Below are 20,391 nucleotides of genomic sequence, written 5' to 3'. Positions count from 1 at the left end.
GACCCAAGTTCGAGCCCCCAGTCCCCACCTGCAGGGGGAATGCTTTGCAAGTGGTGAAGCAGTGTTGCAGGTGTCTCTCTGTCTCTCCCTCTCTGTCACCCCATTCCCTCTTGATTTCTGTCTGTCTATCCAGTAAACAAAATAAAGATAATAAAAAATCATAAATATAAAAAAACTTCAGGATGGGGATGCTTCCCAGTGTGGGAAATTAAGAAAGGACAGGAAGGGAAAACTCAAAGTCAAACTAGGGGCATATTTGGTGTATTGCACCAAAGCAAAGGACTCTGGAGAGGGAGGACGAGAAGGGGTTGATAGCAGGGGGCTTTGGAATCATGGTGCATGATGGAAGAGGGGTACATAGGGTGGAGGTGAGAATTTTTTCAGACACCTATTATAGGGAAATGAGAAATTGTACCCACGTGTCAACTGTACTACAAACCATTAAGCCCCCAATAAAATTATTTTTTTTAACTAGAAAAGCAGCATTAGGATTTAGAACACAAACACCAACAAATGAGGATCTTTATTTGATTTACTTTTGTGAATACCAGTTAAATGATAAATAAATGTTCTTGGAAAGAAAAAGTAAAGGATAGTGAAAAGTAAAACAACTTGGAGCCCAAATATTTTCATCTTTTCTCTTTTTTAATATTTCATTCGTGATTTAATAATGATAAACACGATTGTGGGATAAGAGGAGTACAATTCCATACAGTTTCCACCACCAGAACTCCATATCCCCTCCCCTTCATTGGAAGTTTCCCTATTCTTTATCCCTCGGGGAGTATGGACCCAAGATCATTATGGGGAGCAGAAGGTGGGAGTTCTGGCTTCTGTAATTGTTTCTTTGACAGACCTGGGCATTGGCAAGTTGACGCACACCCTCAGCCTGTTTCTGTCTTTCCCAGGTGGGGTAGGGTTCTGGGGAGGTGGGGCTCCAGGACACATTGGTGAGGTCATCTGCCCAGAGAAGTCAGGTTGGCCTCATGATAGCATCTGCAACTTGATGACTGAAAAATATTAAGATATAAAGCAGAACAAATTGTTTAGTAATCAGGAACCTAAAGGTATTACAGATGAGATTTGGGATCTTCATGGTGGAAGAAGGTAGGCAGTCTATTTTAGGTACAATCTGAGGGGCCCTTGATTTTTCTTATTTTTTTGCCTGAGCCTGACAGTTAACATGCAGGTAGGCTAAAAATATTGTCTGGGAAAATGGTGTCTGAGTTGGGAATAGGACTAGAAAGCTGGATCAGGGCAGAGAGTAGCTCCCAAATATGGGAAAAGTATATTAATACCATTAACTATAAACCCCATCAATCTGTCCTAGGGCCCATATGTATTCATATTTAGCACAGGAGCCTGTGTAACCTCTGCATCCCTGTAGATCTGAGCTCACATTCTATGGTCAGAGCTAGGAATAGGCTGCACTGATTTCAGGACCTGTCTTCCTTGAGTGGAAGAGTATGTTGACCCAGCCTCCCTTCAGAGAGTGAGGCAGTCCCCACCATTGTGATTCCACATTGAGGTGCAAGGTCCTGTAGAGCAATCCAAATCTTTATCAGTAGATGAACAGAAAAAGATATTGTGTGATATGTAACTATACAAAAGACACTACTCAACAATATAACAAATGAACCATTGGTACGTACAACAAGGGCGACTTTCAAATGCACTATGCTATATGATAAAATTAAGAGAAAAGGGGGTATGTGCTATATGATTTCACTTAAATACAGTTCTAGGAAAATGATCTTTAGTGAGATGCTCATATTCGTGTTTCCTAGTCTGCAGTATTGTTGTTGGCTGAGATAAAGATCTTGGTAGAAAGCAACCAACATATTTGTAGTGCAAGTCTTAGAAGAGAGAATGAAGCAGAAAAGATTATATTAAAGAATACCATCAGAGGGGCCAGACAGTGACACACCTGTTAAGCCCATATGCTACTATGCACAAGGACCCAGGTTCAAGCCTCCATTTCCCATCTGCAGGGGCGGGGGGATTTTCTGGGCCTTGCTGCCTTCATCTTTGGTTGAACACATTCAGGACAAGTTACCCTTTCTCTTAGAATACTTGATTCTGTGTCCAGACTTCTGAATCCTGTATATTGGCAGGTCATGACCTTGTAAATCAGTATGAGCTTCTAAAGCGTCGTATCATAGACATGACTGCACTTCTTACTTTATGCATCAATGATGTAAAGTTGGTGTCAGCTTTTTATACGTGGACACATTTATTTAGCCTTCTAGCCTTGCTTATTTTTATTGATTGATATAATATTCACTTACAAGGATGCATATTGTTAATACCTAAAGCAATCACTAAGGAAGTTATATGTGTATATACAATTACATAAAGTTACATATTATTATTTCAATGTTATAGAGAGATATTTAACAACAAAGGAATTAAATAGGATGTCACAAATAATTTATTTAATGGAAAAAAGTTATAGGATGAACAGGAGATAGAGGACAAGAGAGATAAAATAATGGTTATGAAAACAAATTCTCATGCCTAAGACTCCAGTGGCTCAGACTCAGTCCTCCACACCACCATAAGCCAGAGCTGAGCAGCTGTATCTACATTATAACCCAGAAATTCCTCTCCTGGGAATATATCCTAAGGAAACAAACACACCCATCCCAAGAGATCTGTGTACACCTATGTTCATAGCAACACAAATTGTAATAGGCCAAACTTTGAAGCAACCTAGGCATTCAACAACAGATGAGTGGCTAAGAAAGTTGTGGTCTATAAACATAATGGGATACTACTCTGCTTTTAACAATGGTGAAGTCATCTCCTTCACTTCCTCTTGGATGGAGCTTGAAGGAATCATATTAAGTGAAATAAGCCAAGAAGAGAAGGATGGTTTCACTCATGGGCAGAACTTAAAAAACAATAAAAGAATATGATGAAACACAAAGAAAAACTTGGACTGGTGAGTATAGCACCAAAGCAAAGGATTCTGGGCAAGGAGGGCAGATAGGGAGTTGTGGGGAGGGGGACTTTCAGGTGATGGACTGAATCTAGGAGTGAGAGTGTTTTACAGACACCTGTCTTGGTGAGATGAGAAACTGTCCCCATGTAGCAACAAGCATACTGTAAGCCATTAACCTCCCAATAAAAAAAAATAAAGGAAGAAAAAGATGTATAAAATGCAAATAGCAAAACAACAATAAAATATTGTGACACATTACATGGGGATAGTCTAAACACCATAAAGAACAGAAGTTTTGAGTTTGTATTAAAAATCAAGATTCAATCAAATGCTATATAAGACAAAACAAATGTTCAGACACAAATATAAATGGAATAATGAAAATATGGAAAAGATAGGATGCAAATTGAAAACAATAGAGCTGAATGACAAAATAGGCTTCAAGATACTGAGTGACACATAATACTCATTAAAGGGTTAATTAACCAGGAAGATGTAGTTTATAAATTTTATTTGTAATAAATATATTAGTTATAAATGTACATACACCTTGGGAGACGGGCGGTAGCACAGTGGGTTAAGCGCATATAGCAAGGACCCGCATAAGGATTCTGGTTCAAGCCCCCCGGCTCCCTACCTGCAGGGGAGTCGCCTCACAGGCGGTGAAGCAGGTCTGCAGGTGTCTGTCTTTTTCTCTCCCTCTCTGTCTTCCGCTCCTCTCTCCATTTCTCTTTGTCCTATCCAACAACAATGACATCAATAACAACTACAACAATAAAACAACAAGGGCAACAACAAAAGGGAAAAATAAATTAATATTTTAAAAAATGTACATACACCTAACAATAGAACTTCACAGTGTATGAGATAAAAGCCAATGAGATTGAAAGGAAAAATAAAGTTCACAGGCGGTGAAGCAGGTCTGCAGGTGTCTGTCTTTCTCTCCCCCTCTGTCTTCCCCTCCTCTCTCCATTTCTCTCTGTCCTAAAAACGACAACATCAATAACAACAACAATAACTTCAACAACAATAAAAAAACAATGGCAAAAAAGGGAAACTAAATAAATTAATAAATACAAAATAGGAAAAGATTCATTAAAAAAAAGTAATTTCAATATTTCATTCTTAGTCCTTAGTAGAACAACTATATAGAAAACTTAAACTAAGTTCATTTAATTTTCCTCTCAGAAAATCATTTAGAAGAGCTTACCCAAATGCCTGAATTTATAGGAAGACATGTCAATAGCTGTATTGTTTGTAATGGGTAAAGATTTCTAGCAATCCAAATGTCCATAAATGGTTACTAGATAAAGGAAATGTGGCATATCTATACCGGAGAATACTACTCAGCAATGAAAAGGAAGGAACTGCACATGATGTGCTAAGACAGAAGCACTAAATCAAGGATATAAATGAAAAGACTGAATTAGGGACTGGCGAAATAGCTCATTAGGTCATGCACTGCTCTGCCATAAGGGCGACTCAGTTCTAACCCAGCCCTCACTGCTTTGAAGGAAGCTTTGATGCTGTGGTCTGTTCTCTCTCTCTCTCTCCCTTTACCTCTCTCTTCCCCCTTCTCTCTCTCTCCCTCTCCCTTTCTCTCTCAGCCTGTCTCTAAAAAAATTGTAAAAAGAAATAAAAAGGGGGCCAGGCAGTAGTGCAGCGAGTTAAGCGCATATGGTGCAAAGCGCATGGACTGACATTAAGTATTCCAGTTCAAGCCCCAGCTCCCCACCTGCAGAGGGGTCACTTCACAAGCGGTGAAGCAGGTCTGCAGGTGTCTATCTTTCTCTCCCCCTCTCTGTCTTCCCCTCCTCCCTTGACTTCTCTATATCCTATCTAGCAACAATGACAGCAATAACAACAACAATAATAATAACGACAATAATGATAAACAACAAGGACAACAAAAGGGGGAAAACAGCCTCCAGGAGCAGTGGATTCATAGTGCAGGCACCGAGCCCCAGCAATAACCCTGGAGACAAAAAAAGAAAGGAAAAAGATAAAAAAGGTAAATGATTGAATTACATGGTATATGATTCAATCTCAACAAAGCTGGTTTTTTTTTTAAAGGAGTGAACTTCTAATATTTCAATACAGATAAACCTCAAAGACTTTATGTGACATGAAAAAAACAGCACAAATGACTACTTACTACAGATAGTATTTGTATGAAATGACCACATTTCCCAGAGATATTAAAATTTGGAAATACCTATAATGTAAAATCTGTGAAGTGTGGTAATAATTATAATAGGTGGTAGGGTTGTGAATAATGTTTTGCATTTACAGTTTTTATTTAATATTTAGAACTGCCTTTTAAGCTTTTTAATTTTTATTTATAAAATGGAAATATTGACAAGACTATAGGGTAATAGGGGTACATTCGTCTAAGTTTTTAAATTCATGTATAACTGATATATCATAAACTGCATGTATTTAATGGGTAGTTAAAAACTTTTGACATCGGGAGTTGGGCAGTAGTGCAATGGTTAAGCGCAGGTGGCGCGAAGCGCAAGGACCGGGGTAAGAATCCCGGTTCGAGCCCCAGGCTCCCCATCTGCAGGGGAGTCGCTTCACGGGCGGTAAAGCCGGTGTGCAGGTGTCTATCTCTTCCCCTCTCTGTCTTTCCCTCCTCTCTCCATTTCTCTCTGTCCTATCCAACAACGAATGACATCAATAACAACAACAATAATAACTATTACAATAAAACAACCAGGGCAACAAAAGGGAATAAATAAATAAATAAATATTTTAAAAACACTGTTGACATCATACTGTATACATTGTGAATCCACTGCCGTCAAGATAATAAAAGTACCGAAAGGGGCCGGGTGGCACAGCTGGTAAAGTTCACAAGTTGCTGGTCCCCACCTGAGGTGAGGGAAAGCTTCATGAATGGTAGAGAAGCCTGCAGGTTTTTCTCTTTCTCCTGTCCACCTCTCATCTTATTCCTCTCTCTCTCCCTCCCCCCCCTCATAATAAAAAAACTTAAGAAGAAAAAATGTCACCTGCCCTCCTCCCTCGAGTGTTCGTCCTCATCTTCTTCCAGCGTTTGCCCTTCTTCCGTAGCCAGTCAACAGCGTCAGGTTGAGCCTGATGTAAAGTTTCGAGACCTCCTTTGAATCTGGAGAGGTGGCAGTCTCGTTGACTATGTGGGTCATAGTCTGTCTGTAGCCGCAGGGGCAGTTCGGGTCGTCTCTGGCTCCCCAGCGATGGAACATAGCGGCGCACCGGCCATGGCCTGTTCCATAGCGATTGAGGAGGGCCCGATCATAACGTGCTAGGTCAAAGCCGGGTTGACGCTTGCAGGGGTCTGGGATGAGGTGTTTGTTCTTTACCTCAGCTGACTGCCAACTCTGTTTCCAAGAGACTGGAACAGAGAAGTTCAGTGTAGGCGTAGGGGACCAGATTGGGTGACGAGACGTCAAGCGTTGGACAGGGTGGTCGAAGATATCCGCGTATATTGGCAGGTCCGGTCGAGCGCAGACGTGGGAAATGAACTTAGATGATGCCGCATCCCGACGAATATATGGCGGGGCGATGTTGCTAAGAACTGGCAGCCATGGAACCGGGGTGGAACAGATGGTTCCAGAAATTATCCTCATGGAGGAATATAATTTGGAATTGACCAAGTGGACATGGGGGCTACGGAACCATACTGGGGCACAGGATTCTGCAGTGGAATAGCATAATGCCAGAGATGATGATCGTAGTGTGGAAGCACTCACGCCCCATGAGGAGCTGGCCAGTCTTGCAATGATGTTGTTCCTCGCGCCCACCTTTGCTGCAGTTTTTATGAGATGTTTGTGAAATGACAGGGTGCGATCGAGAGTAACGCCAAGATAGACTGGCTGGGCTTCATGCTGGATTCTCGTATCGTCCTCATCTGGTTTCTTTAACACAGCATACATTGTATTTCAATTTATTCACACTGATAAGTTGTACAACCATTTAAAATTTGTTATAAGATTTTTATTTTCTTTGCAGTCATTTATAGCTTGAATTTTACACATGTCCTAATCTTCCCAAGTATAATTGCTAGGTCAGTTGTAATTAGATAATCTTGCACATCAATAAATTCTGCCTCTTAAAGTTAATGTAAAATTATATGTCAAAGATTAAACACTTTTCTGGTAACAAGAATTATGAGACACCAACATTAGGTCAGGCTGATAGGTCTCTTCTTAGTAGTTTATATTAAGGCTTGAGCTGCTGCTTTTCTGTGATGATTTCACTTATTCTGCAAACATGGGAATAAGATGACATCTTTCACTTCCCCTCTCTCACTGATTCTGCAGTGCTGAAACTATCCAAATAATGTTAAAGAAGTGGTCCGGCAGGTGGCGCAGTAGATAAGGCATTGGAATCTCAAGCATGAGATCCCGAGTTCAAATCCTGACAGTACATGTCCCAGAGATGTGTCTGGCTCTTTCTCTCTCACCTGTCTTTCTCATGAATAAATAAATTTTTTAAATAAAGGTAGCAATTAAAAAATAATGTTAAAGAATAACTTCTGAGTTGTGGTCTGGAGGTGTCGCAGTGGATAAAGCATCAGACTCTCAAGCATGAGGTCCTGAGTTCAATCCTCGGCAGCACGTGTACCAGAGGGATGTCTGACTCTTTCTTTCTCTTCATATGTTTCTCATTAATAAATAAAAAAAATATTTAAAAAAAACTTCTACGTTTATCTCATTTGCCTGTGATCAATATTATTTGTGTTTGTTTTCAGACCAAGTGTTTATTTAGCCTGTTCCGGGATACTGGCCACCATTTGAATAATAAAGCGGGAGGAATTAATTCTCCATTGTCTAAATCAGTTATTCCTAAGAGTATAAAAGAAGATAAAACAGTCAAGGAAAAGGATGTAGAAGGAAAACCGAAGCCTATGGAAATGGTAGGCTGTTGCAAAGGTGATGGCCTGCTGGCTTGGGTGCATTGCAGAGTGGATGCTGATTGCTCATTCGGTGACATCAGTTGAGTTTTTTTTTTAATTTTTTATTTAAGAAAGGATTAATGAACAAAAACATAAGGTAGGAGGGGTACAACTCCACACAATTCCCACCACCCAATCTCCATAACCCACACCCTCCCATGATAGCTTTCCCATTCTCTAGCCCTCTGGGAGCATGGACCCAGGGTCGTTGAGGGTTGCAGAAGGTAGAAGGTCTGGCTTCTGTAATTGCTTCCCCGCTGAACATGGGCGTTGACTGGTCGGTCCATACTCCCAGTCTGCCTCTCTCTTTCCCTAGTAAGGTGTGTCTCTGGGGAAGCTGAGCTCCAGGACACATTGGTGGGGTCGAGTTTGTATTTTTAAAAGGATTTATTTGTATGTGAAAGAAACCAGAATATATCTTTTTTTCCTATTTTTTTATTTATTTATAAAAAGGAAACATTGACAAAACCATAGGATAAGAAAGGTACAACTCTGCACAATTCCCACCAGTAGAACTCTGTATCCCATCCAGTCCTCCCCTGATAGCTTTCCTATTCTTTAACCCTCTGGGAGTATGGACCCACGGTCATTGTGGGATGCAGAAGGTGGAAGGTCTGGCTTCTGTAATTGCTTCCCTGCTGAACAAGGGCGTTGACAGGTCGATCCCAGTCTGCCTCTCTCTTTCCCTAATGGGGAAGGGATCTAGGGAATTGGAGCTCCAGGACATATTAGTGGGCTTGTCTGTCCAGGGAAGTCTGGTTGGCATCATGCTAGCATCTGGAGCCTGGTGGCTGAAAAGAGAGTTAACATACAAAGCCAAACAAATTGTTGAACAATCATAAACCTAAAAGCTGGAATAGTGCAGATGAAGAGTTGTAGGGGTCTCCATTTTGTAGATAGCTAGTAGGCATATTTTAGTTATGTTCCAAAGAGCCTGTAGCTATACTAGTTTTTTGTTTGTTTGTTTGTTTTGTTTTTTTTCCCTGAGCCTGAAATCTGATATACAGGTGGATCCAAGTTATTGTCTGGGGAGATGATGTCATGTCTGGAAAAGGAACAGAAAGCTGGATCAGGGGAGAGAGTAGCTCCCTAAAATGGGAAAGGTGTATCAATATTGTTTACTGTAAACCCCATCTATCTGATTTGGTCTGGGGCCCATATTCAGCTTAGGAGCCTATGTGACCTCTGCATCCCTGTAGATCTGAGCTCACATACCAGAATATTTCTAAGCTCTGGTGTCTGTAGTACCAGAGATCAAACTGGGGCCTCAGGCATACAGGTACTTCGCTCTACAAAAGAACTTCTCTCCCATCTCCATTCACACCTGTTGTCATGGGCCTAGTTTGTATTCTGATACAGTAGGATCTTTGTTCCAACCATTGTGAAGCTCATGTAAAGATTCACTTTTGAGGTGTGTTTATTCTCTTCTAGCAGGCACCTAGTATAAAATCTCAGAGCTCAGACACCCCTTTGGAAGTTGAAATCTCTACACCCCACAATCCAGAAGGACAGGTAACTAGTTCATAGACTTGAGAAGTTAAGTTTAAATTCATCAGTTCTCATGGTGCAAGTTATGGTGGGAAGGACTTGGGCAAATGGTCATAATTCAACTTACTGTTTAGTATTTGCCATGACTAGTGTTTTTTAAAAGATTTATTTATTTGCATGAGGGAGGGAGAGGTCAGAACCTTGGTAAGCTCTGCCATCTAATGGTTCCTGGGACTGAACCTGGACCCCTTGACATTTGAGACCTCTGCTCTAATGCTGAGCTGTACTTCAGGGCCACTTACTAGCTTTTGACCTTAGGTAGATTTATATGTCTTATTGAGTTATTAAAAAGTGGTTGGGGGAGTCGGGCGGTAACACATTAGGTTAAGCACACGTGGCGCAAAGCGCAAGGACCAATGTAAGGATCCTGGTTCAAGCCCTTGGCTCCCCACCTGCAGGGGAGTCGCTTCACAAGCGGTGAAGCAGGTCTGCAGGTGTCTATCTTTCTCTCCTCCTCTCTGTCTTCCCCTCCTCCCTCCATTTCTCTCTGTCCTACCCAACAACGAAGACAGACAACAATAATAACTACAACAATAAAACAACAAGGGCAACAAAAAGGGAATGAATGAATGAATTAATTAATTAATTAAAACAGGAAGATATCTTTTAAAAATGGTTGCGTACCAGGTTAACTTTAAGGTTCTTTTTAGTAATAGACATGTGTCTTCCATTAATTCGGCTATATTAAATACTATAAGGTTTGCAAATAAAGGTGCATCCCTTGTAAGCTGCTTTTGTTCATCTGTGTTCAAGACACACAGCATCTTGGTAAGTGAAACAGACTAGCACATAATTAACTGCAGTACAGAATTCCAATAAATGCTGTAGTAGTGGTACAAATCAAAGTGCTTTGTGGGCTCAGAGGAGACTAATAGCTACTGTAATGGGAAATCTTGGACGATTTCATGAAAAAGGTGACACCTGAGCTAAACAGTAAAACATGAAATTGGTGGGAGTGGCCTTTCAGGGCTGGAAAACAGCTTGAGCCAAGGCACAAGGAAGGGAGCCAAATTTGGGCTGCGTCAATTCATTCCGTGTATTTTATAGAGAAACGAAAAGAAAGAAGTTTAGCGGGAGGTGAGAAAGAAGAGAGGTTGATTTGAGATGTCTAAGGACTGGCTCCAAAGTTTGGCCTTCATTAATTAGGGAAGGAAGGACTCTTAAGGCTCATTTTTAGAGACCAGCATTAAAGGTTAAGTCACAGAGAAGACCTCATATGTGTCTCAGGGCATACTCTTGCAAGGAGATTGGAAAGAGGTTGAGGTTGAGATGAGGGGCCTCAGGCATCATTTTATAGGGTTTTTCATAGTACAGAGTTTAGGTGTTTTTTTTCTTCCATGGTTATTGTTGGGACTCCATGCTGGCACTGTGAATTCACTGCTTCTGGCAGACATATTTTTCCATTTTATTGGATAAGACAGAAAGAAATTGAGAGAGGAGGGGAGATAGAGAAGAAGAGAGAAAAATAGATACCTCCCATCAGAAGAGAAAACACAAGTAGAAACTGAACTGGAGTTAGCGTATTGCACCAAAATAAAAGACTCTGGGGTGGGTCAGGGGGAGAATACAGGTCCAAAAATGATGACAGAGGACCTAGTGAGGGTTGTATTGTTATATGGAAAACTGGGAAATGTGTATGTACACACTATTGTATTTACTGTCAACTATAAAACATTAATTCCCCAATAAAGAAATTTAAAAAAGAAAGAAAGAAAAATAGACACCTCCAGACCTGCTTCACTGCTTGAGAATCGTCCCCCTTGCAGGGAGCTCCAAACTGGATCCTTGCACAGGTCCTTGCACTTTGTGCCAGGTGCCCCACTGCCCAGCCCCCAGGTGGATTTAAGAAAATAATTGTGTCAAAGAAAATCAGAAATCTGCAGACGCAAGATGTGAAATTGAAAATCTTTAGGGATATTAAAAACAGAAGTTAGATTTTATTTTCATGTTTGTATAAGGCTGAGAGAATCATGAAGAGAAAAGGAGGAGCAGGGGGCCAGGTGGTGGCGCGTGCCTGGTTGAGCACACGTGTTACGGTGCACAAGGGTCCAGGTTGGAGCTCCCAGTCCCCACCTGCAGGGGGAAAGCTTAGTGAGCGGTAAAGTAGTGCGGGTGTTTCTCTCTCTCGTTTTCTGTCTCCCCCTGCCTTCTCGATTTCTGGCTATCTCTATCCAGTAAATAAAGATAACACATAATTTTAAAAAGAAAGAAAAGAAGGAAGAGAGATTAATACTAGGGGGAATGGGAGTATGATTTTTAACACATTGTGTTTTGTCAAGACATTGTGCTGTCATATATTGGCTTAGAAACACTCACCAGGTCACAGTTGTAGATGTTAAGAAGGTCCTTTTTTATATATATTTATTTATTCCCTTTTTTAGCCCTTGTTTTATTGTTGTAGTTATTATTGATGTTGTTGTTGTTGGATAGGACAGAGAGAAATGGAGAGGGGAGGGGATGACAGAGAGGGGGAGAGAAAGATAGACACCTGCAGACCTGCTTCACCGCCTGTCAAGCCACTCCCCTGCAGGTGGGGAGCCAGGGGCCCGAACTGGGATCCTTACATTGGTCCTTGCGCTTTGCGCCACGTGCGCTTAACCCGCTGCGCTCCCGCCCGACTCCCAGGAAGAAGGTTCTAAGTGAGGATATTTCTGTAGTATCCATGAAAGAGGTTTGGTGAAAGAACAACATTTTATTTTTTCCTTTTCTTTATTCTTTTTTTCTAATTTAGTGATGTAATATTGACTTACAAAATTACATGTCAACAAGGATATAAAACCTCTCCATTCCCACCACAAAGGTTCTGAATCTTCAGTCTCCCCACTGCAAGCTACCAAAGTTCCTGTAAGACATGGGACAACCACCATCTCTACAACTATCTGTCTACATTTATACATAATTGCCCCATTTTTCTTCCTGATCCAATCCTCTCTTCCCCTCCAAGCCATTCATGACAACATTATTATCTCCGTATGTCCATCTCCTTTTCCTCCTTTCTCTCTGGGTGCTGATGGAGCTGGAGTTCAGAGCCCTCTTATCTTCTTCCTCTTATCACTTCTCCCCTGCTGGGAGTATGAATCAAGGTTGGTTTGGGGGCACAGAAGGAAGGAGTTCTGGCTTCTGTAATTGCTTTTCTGCTAGACATGGGTATCGGCAGGTTGATCCATACCCTCAGCCTGTTTCTACCTTTCCCTAGCAGGCCAGTGCTCTGGAGAGGTAAGGTTCCAGGACACACAGATGAGGTCAACTGGAATCATAGTAGCATCTGTAACGTGGTGTCTGGAGGGTGGCAGGACATAAATTGAGACAAAATGATTAATGAACAGGAACCAAAAAGACTAGCATTTTTCTTAAACACATTTCCAAGAAAAGCATTAAGTAAATTAAACAGGGCCTTCTCTTGGATAGAAGAAAAGAAAAAAGCCTCTTTTCCAAGAAATAACCACTGTTACTTTCTTTCCAATTCTTTTTCTATGTAAAAATATTTTAACAATGAAAATCACGCTGTGTATATAGTTGTGTCATTGTCTCACACTGTTATGTTAAAATCTAAAAAAGTTTTTAAAATGTCATAAATATCTGTTTTTATGGAAAGACTAAATTAGAAAAAAATTATCTTTACAGCAATATGTAGAAGCAGGGACATACATTGTGTTGGAGATCCAGCTAGACAAGGCCTTGGTTCCAAAGCGATTGCCAGAGGAGCTAGCCAAAAGGTGTGTACAATGGTTGTTATACTTGCTTTACAGAAACAAGTTAGTTATAGTTACAGATAAAAGGAAGTCAGCCCCACAATGATCCTGGGTCCATACTCCCAGCGGGATAAAGAATAGGGAAGCTATCAAGGGAGGGGTTTGGATACAGAGTTCTGGGGGTGGGAATTGTGTGGAAATGTGCCCCTCTTATCGTATAGTCTTTTCAATATTTCCTTTTTATAAATAAAAAAAATTAATGTAAAAAAAAAAAAGGAAGTCAGCTTGTCCTCATAGAGGTAATTTCCCCTAAGCTAAGTAAAAAAGTTTGGGGCTTTTTATTCAAGATTCAGTTTCTTTTGTTTCTATTTATTGTTTTCTTTTATTTATCTATTTCCTTTTTTGTTGCCCTTGACATTTGTTATTGTTGTAGATATTATTGTTGTTTTCAGTGATGTCGTTGTTGTGGGATAGAATTGAGAGAAATGGAGAGAGGAGGGGAGGACAGGGGGAGAGAAAGATAGACACCTGCAGACCTGCTTCACCACATGTGAAGCGACACCCCTGCAGGTGGGGATCCAGGGGCTCGAACTGGGATCCTCACGACGGTCCTTGCACTTTACGCCACATGCACTTAACCAGTTGTGCTACCGCCTGACTCCCTATTGTTTTCTTATTACAAAAACGGTATCTGCCCATTATCAGAAAAACCAAAAAGAGGACATTAAGATTTGCAAGAATGTGTTTTACTTTATTTTTATGTTTTAGTGATTTGATAATGTTTTACTAAATTATGTTTCAGGAGTACAGTTTCACACCACAGCCATAACTAAAGTTTTGTATCCTCCATTGAAAGCTTCCCTATTCTTTATCCCTCTGGGAGCATGGACCCAGGGTCATTATGGGGTGCAGAAGGTGGGAAGTCTGGCTTCTGTAATTGCTTGTCCACTGGACATAGGTGTTGACAGGTTGATCCATACTCCCAGCCTGTTTCTATCTTTCCCTAGTAGTGTAGAGCTCTGGAAAGGTGAGGTTCCAGGACACAGAGGCTACTTGGTGGCTAAAATGGCGGTAAGATATGAAGCAGGATAAAATGTTTAATAAAAAAAGGAGCTGAAAAGTAGGAGTAGAGCAGATGAGAATGGAACCTTTGGGGTGTAAAGAAGCTAGGAAGTCTATTTTAAGTATGTTCCTAGGGGCCTAAGACATGTAATTTTTGCTGGAGCTTGGAAGCTAACATGCAGGTGGAGTAAAAATATTATCTATGAAGATGGTGTCAGAATTGAGAATAGGACTAGAAAGCTGGATCAAGGCAGAGAATAGCTCCCAAATGTGAAGAAAATATATAAATGTAGCCAACTGCTTACCCTACTGATCTGACCCAGGGCCCACATATATTCATATTTAGCACAGGAGCCTGTATAACCTCCGAGCCCTGTTAGTCTGAGCTCACAGTCCATGGTCACAGCTGGGAACATTGTAGGATGCACTCATTTCAGAACCAGTCTTCCTCGAGTGGCAGAACAGGGAGACATAGCTTCCCTTTGGAGAGTGGAGCAGTCCTACCATTGCTGCCCTACAGGAGAGGCCCACAAGAGGGCATATGATGATGTTCCTGATGGACGTGACCAGTGATGGAGAGGACCTAGTAGAGATCTAGGCCCATCATATCTATAGGGGAACCCAAGAATTCCATGACTATGGCCATAGTTGATGGGTAGCCTGGCAGTCACAAAGAAGGCCATCATTAAGTGAGCCAGTCTCTTGCCTTTTTCCAGCTTTTGTATTCCATTCTTTACCTGACAAGCTTAGGCTTTCTTCCAGTTGTTAAAGCACTGAGTGTCATTTGTTGTATCCACATTTTACTGAGTTTACTGATAATTGCTAATAGTTATTTTGTGGAGTCTTAGGGTCCTCTATGTATGTTATCATATCATCTGAAAATGGTGATAGCTTAACTTTTTCTTTTATAATTCACATTCTTTTAGTATCTCTGTCTTGCCTGATTTCTCTGGCAAGAACTTCAAGGATGGTATTCTACAGTAGTGGTGAGATTGGACATCTTTGGTTCTAGGTTTAAAGGGGAAAACTTTTCAGTTCTTCACCACTGATGTCAGTTGTGGGTTTGCCACACGTGGCCTTTATTTTCTCAAGGAAAATTTCTTCTATTCCAAATGTCTCAGGGTCTTTATCATAAATGGTTATTGAATCCTATAGAGTGCTTTTTAATGAAATTTTGTAATTTTTATCTTTCTTTTCTTGTTGGTGTATTACATTGATTGATTTGCGTAGAGGGACCAGGTGATAGGTCAGGCTATGCTTTCTGAGTCCAAGCATATAGCACAGAGCCTCAGGGACTGGTGTGGTTGGGGGACAGAGTGGTGGCACAATAGGTTAAGCACACATAGCCCAAAGCTCAAGGACCCATGCAAGGATCTGGGTTCAAGCCCCCAGTTCCCCACCTGTAAGAGGTTGCTTCACAAGTGGTGGAACAAGTCTGCAGGTGTCTATCTTTCTCTCCCCCTCTCTACCTTCCCCTATGCTCTCAATTTCTCTCTGTCCTATCCAATAAAATGGAACAAAATGGTCACCAGGAGCAGTGGATTTGTAGTGCAGGCACCAAACCCCAGTGATAGCCCTGGAGGAAAAAAAATAAACATTAAAAATGGACCTCCAATATGATCTGGCAATTCTTCTCCTAGGTATCTGTACATAGAATACAAAACACTCGGGATTCGGGCTGCAGCGCAGTGGGTTAAGCGCAGGTGGCGCAAAGCACAAGGACCGGCATAAGGATCCCGGTTCAAACCCCGGCTCCCCACCTGCAGGGGAGTCGCTTCACAGGCGGTGAAGCAGGTCTGCAGGTGTCTATCTTTCTCTCCTCCTCTGTGTCTTCCCCTCCTCTCTCCATTTCTCTCTGTCCTATCCAACAACGACAACAACAATAATAACTACAACAATAAAACAACAAGGGCAACAAAAGGGAATAAATAAATAAAATAAATATTTTTTAAAAAAAGAACATCAGAATACAAAACACTCCTGGAGAAGGATGACAGAGAACCTAGTGGGGTTGTACTGTTATGTGGAAAACAAAGAAATGTTATACATCTACAAACTATTGTATTTACTGTCAAATGTAAAATAATAATCCCCCAATAAAGGAAAAAAAGAACACAAAATACTTATCCATAAAAGATCTATGCATGCCTATGTGCATGGCAGCGCTATTTATACTAGCCAACATCTGGCAGCAACCCAAGTGTCTAACAACAAATGAAATTAATCACTGTGAGGGAACTATACAATTACACAGGACAGAAAAGTCAAATCTGACAACTTGAAAACTTCAAGATAATACAACATACTTCATTAGAAACCTGTAACTATACTGAGGAAGAGCTATAACCTTATTCCCATTTGGTCTTGTAAGGGCTCCTGAAAATAAAAAGTCAAAGCTTTAGCATAAGTTTAACAGTGACAAATGTATTTCCTTACTCACTATAAAGTCAGATGTCATTATTATAAATCTCATGCATTCTTGTAAATTATGACCAAGAGTAGTTTTTATCCTAGACGAGAGGAAAAGAGAACTTTCACTTACATATGTGTTTAGACTGTCTGCCGAGTAAACCTAAAATGATAACATTTACTTCTTTCCAATCCTTGAGTCAAGCAGCCTCTTAAAATGTATAAGACTAGGGGTCTGGCGGTAGCGCAGCGGGATAAGTGTATGTGGCTTGAAGTGCAAGGACTGGCATAAGGTGGGTCATTTCACGGGCAGTAAAGGAGGTCTGCAGGTATCTATCTTTCTCTCCCCCTCTTTGTCGTCTCCTCCTCTCTCCATTTCTCTCTGTCCTATCCAACAACAGCAATGACAACAACAATAATAATAACAATAACAAAAACAACAAGGGCAACAAAATGGGAAAAATGGCCTCCAGGAGCAGTGGATTTGTAATGAAGGCACTGAGCCCCAGCAATAACCCTGGAGGCAAAAAAAAAAAAAAAAAAATGTGTAAGACTAAAGCCAAAATTAACCAAAAGTACAGCCTGGGTATTGTCCAAGTAGCTTCTTCATGACTTCCTTCCTGTATGGCCAGTAACCATATAATGATCATACAGGGCTCACACTTCCAGGTTTTTACATAAGAGAATAGCAGTGCTCGATTATTATTAGGAATAACCTTATATCCTGCTTCTGGAGAGTGAGAAATAGGAGAACATAAAAATGTAAGAAATGAAGTGTTTTTTGTTTTTTCCTGATAAAGGGTCAAAGAAATGATTCCTCCAAGACCACCTCTTACCCGTCGGACAGGAGGCGCTCAAAAGGCAAGTGCTACAGTCAGTGTGAAACTATCAGTCAATAAGATGTTGAGAGTTTACCCGTTGGAAAGTAAGCCATGAACTCCTGGGTGTTTTTTTTTTTTTTTCCAGAAGGCTTGAAAACTGTAGTTGCACATCTTTTCCTTCCTGATTCTATTTGTAACCAGTGACATTCAATTGCTAGTATACAATATTTGATCTTTATCTTGTGGCCTTTCAGCTGGAAAGAAAAGGGTAATTATACCCGAAGTATTGTTGAACATGAAAACCAATCCAGTGTCAGGTGCCCATTCCACTTCCCAACCTTGTAGAGGCCTCCTTACAGACAGTGTATTTTTCTAGGCGGTGAGTGATTATCACGCACAGATCAAGAACATTTCAAGAGCCATTCTGGATGAGTATCACAGGATGTTTGGAAAACAAATGGCTAGTACGGGAAATGATTTGGATAATGAAACCCTAGATGAACAGAAGTGCCAACTCAACTATGAACTTAATTACTCTGGAAAATACTTTGCTTTCAAAGAACAACTCAAGGTAAAGTATTCATTGATTTGATTATTCACAGTCTTTAGTGAAGCATTTTCTCTTCATAACCAATTACCATTTTCAAGGCTATCTTCAGCTATGCCACCTTTCTCTTTGTTCATTCAAAGAGCTATATATTTTTTCTTTTTTAAAAAAATTATTTTAATTTCTTTTTTATTTGTTTTATTAGTGATTTAATAATGGTCAACAAGATTGTGGGATAAGGGGGGTACAACTCCATACAATTCCTACCACCAGAATTCCATATACCCTCCCCTCCATTGGAAGCTTCCCTATTCTTTATCCCTCTGGAAGTATGGACCAAAGATTTTTATGGGGTGTAGAAGATGGGAGGTGGCTTCTGTAATTGCTTCTCTGCTGGACGTGGGTATTGGCAGGGCAATCCATACCCCCAGCTTGTTTCTATCTTTCCCAAGTTGGATAGGGCTCTGGTGAATTGGGGGTCCAGGACACATTGGTTATTTTTTTTTTTTTTCTACCAGAGCACTACTCAGCTCTGGCTTATAGTAGTGCAGGGGATTTAACATGAGACTTTGGAGCCTCAGGCATGAGAGTCTCTTTGCATAACCGTTATGCTATCTACCCCCACCCCAAAGAGCAGTATTCTCTGCTTTTTTTTTTTTAAGAAATTTTTTTTAACTTCATTTACTTTTTTTATTTGATAGAACAGAAAGAAAATGAGAGGGGAGAGGAGGTAGAGAGGGGGAGAAAGAGAGACAGAAAGATGTCTATAGCAGTGCTTCACCACTTGTAAAGCTTTCCCCTTATAGGTGGGGGCCGGGGGCTTGAACCTAGGTCCTTGTGCATAGCAATACATGCATTTAAAGCAGGTGTGCCACCACGCAACCCCAAGACCTATATTCTCTATGCAGAATATCAAGAGAAGCTCTACTACTGCAGAGTGGGTTCAGTACCCACTCTGACTGTGAACTTTAGATTTCTTCATTTGAGTCTACATTGGATTTGATGCCATACTTCACATTGCTCTAGCAGACAGAAACTGTACCTGGTATTGATGCCACAACCAAATATCTCTGCTGCTGATTACAAACCTTGCCCTAGTCTGTAGGACAAATAAGATTTTAAAAATATTTACTCAAGAATTTTCTGAGTAGTTGAAATGCTTTATACTTTTCCATTTTAATTCTTAGAAAAACTTTATTAGGAGGCATCCCCACATCTGACAGTTGGAGAAGTGTGTCATTAGTTGATTAAGTAATTTGCCTAAAGTCACAGAACCGTAAAGAAAAAAGACCTCAAGCACAGTCTAGCTCCAAAACCTATGTTCTTTTTCTTTTTAATTTTTTAAAGATTTTATTTATTTATTTATGAGAAATGATAGGAGAGAGAAAGAACCAGACGTCACTCTAGTACATGTGCTGCCGGGGATTGAACTCAGGACCTCATGCTTGAGAGTCTAGTCCCTTACCCACTGCGCCACCTCCCGGACCTCATGTTCTTTTAAAAAATATATTTATTTATTCCCTTTTGTTGCCCTTGTTGTTGTTTTTTTATTGTTGTAGTTATTATTGATGTCGTTGTTGGATAGGACAGAGAGAAGAAGAGAGAGGAGGGGAAGACAGAGGGGGAAAGATAGACACCTGCAACCTGCTTCACCACTTGTGAAGTGACTCCCCTGCAGGTGGGGAGCCAGGGGCTCGGACCGAGATCCTTCCACCGGTCCTTGCGCTTTGCACCACCTGTGCTTAACTCACCGCGCTACCGCCTGACTCCCCAACATTCATGTTCTTAATTGATGCAGTATATACTATCTCTTCATAAACAGGCACTACCTGCCTTGTACTGGACCAAACAAATACAAAGGAAGTATATGGTAATAATAAAGTGAAAAATAATAATTTCTTATGTAAGTGAGAAGCTACTCTTCTTTTTTTTTAATATTTGTTTTATTTATGTATTCCCTTTTGTTGCCCTTGTTGTTTTATTGTTGTAGTTGTTGTTATTGATGTTGTTGTTGTTGGATAGGACAGAGAGAAATGGAGAGAGGAGGGGAAGACAGAGAGGGGGAGAGAAAGATAGACACCTGAGACCTGCTTCACCGCCTGTGAAGCGACTCCCCTACAGGTGGGGAGCCGGGGCTCGAACCAGGATCCTTATGCCGGTCTATTAACACTTTGCGCCACTTGCGCTTAACCTGCTGCGCTACTGCCCGACTCCCGAGGCTACTCCTCTTAAGTGATATAATCATTTCATTTCTGGTTCTGCCTTTATTTTTTAAATTATTTATTTATTCTTGGTTCTGCCTTTATTAGCTGGATGACTGTCATCAAGTCACCTTAACTCTCAGAGTCTCAATTTCTTTTTTTCTTTTTCTTTTTTAAAAAATATTTATTTATTCTCTTTTGTTGCCCTTGTTGTTTTATTGTTGTAGTTAT

General features: G+C 40.7%; 1 protein-coding gene across 7 annotated transcripts in view; it reads left to right on the top strand.

Annotated features, from left to right (window-relative positions):
• CFAP70 (cilia and flagella associated protein 70) overlaps positions 1–20,391 on the top strand; it is a 95,382-nt gene that overhangs the window by 34,524 nt on the left and 40,467 nt on the right. For 6 of the 7 annotated variants that reach the window (XM_060204593.1, XM_060204790.1, XM_060204723.1 and 3 more), the window contains 5 exons: positions 7,677–7,841; positions 9,312–9,392; positions 13,053–13,144; positions 17,392–17,452; positions 17,789–17,983. In XM_060204593.1, coding sequence (XP_060060576.1) covers positions 7,677–7,841; positions 9,312–9,392; positions 13,053–13,144; positions 17,392–17,452; positions 17,789–17,983 — 594 coding nt within the window. The remainder of the gene's footprint in view (positions 1–7,676; positions 7,842–9,311; positions 9,393–13,052; positions 13,145–17,391; positions 17,453–17,788; positions 17,984–20,391) is intronic. The other variant, XM_060204650.1, reaches the window with a different exon arrangement.

Source organism: Erinaceus europaeus, chromosome 1 (assembly GCF_950295315.1).
Source record: "Erinaceus europaeus chromosome 1, mEriEur2.1, whole genome shotgun sequence".
Lineage (NCBI taxonomy): Eukaryota > Metazoa > Chordata > Mammalia > Eulipotyphla > Erinaceidae > Erinaceus > Erinaceus europaeus.
The sequence above is the reverse complement of the archived record's forward strand: the minus strand, read 5'-3'. Positions and strand labels throughout refer to the sequence as shown.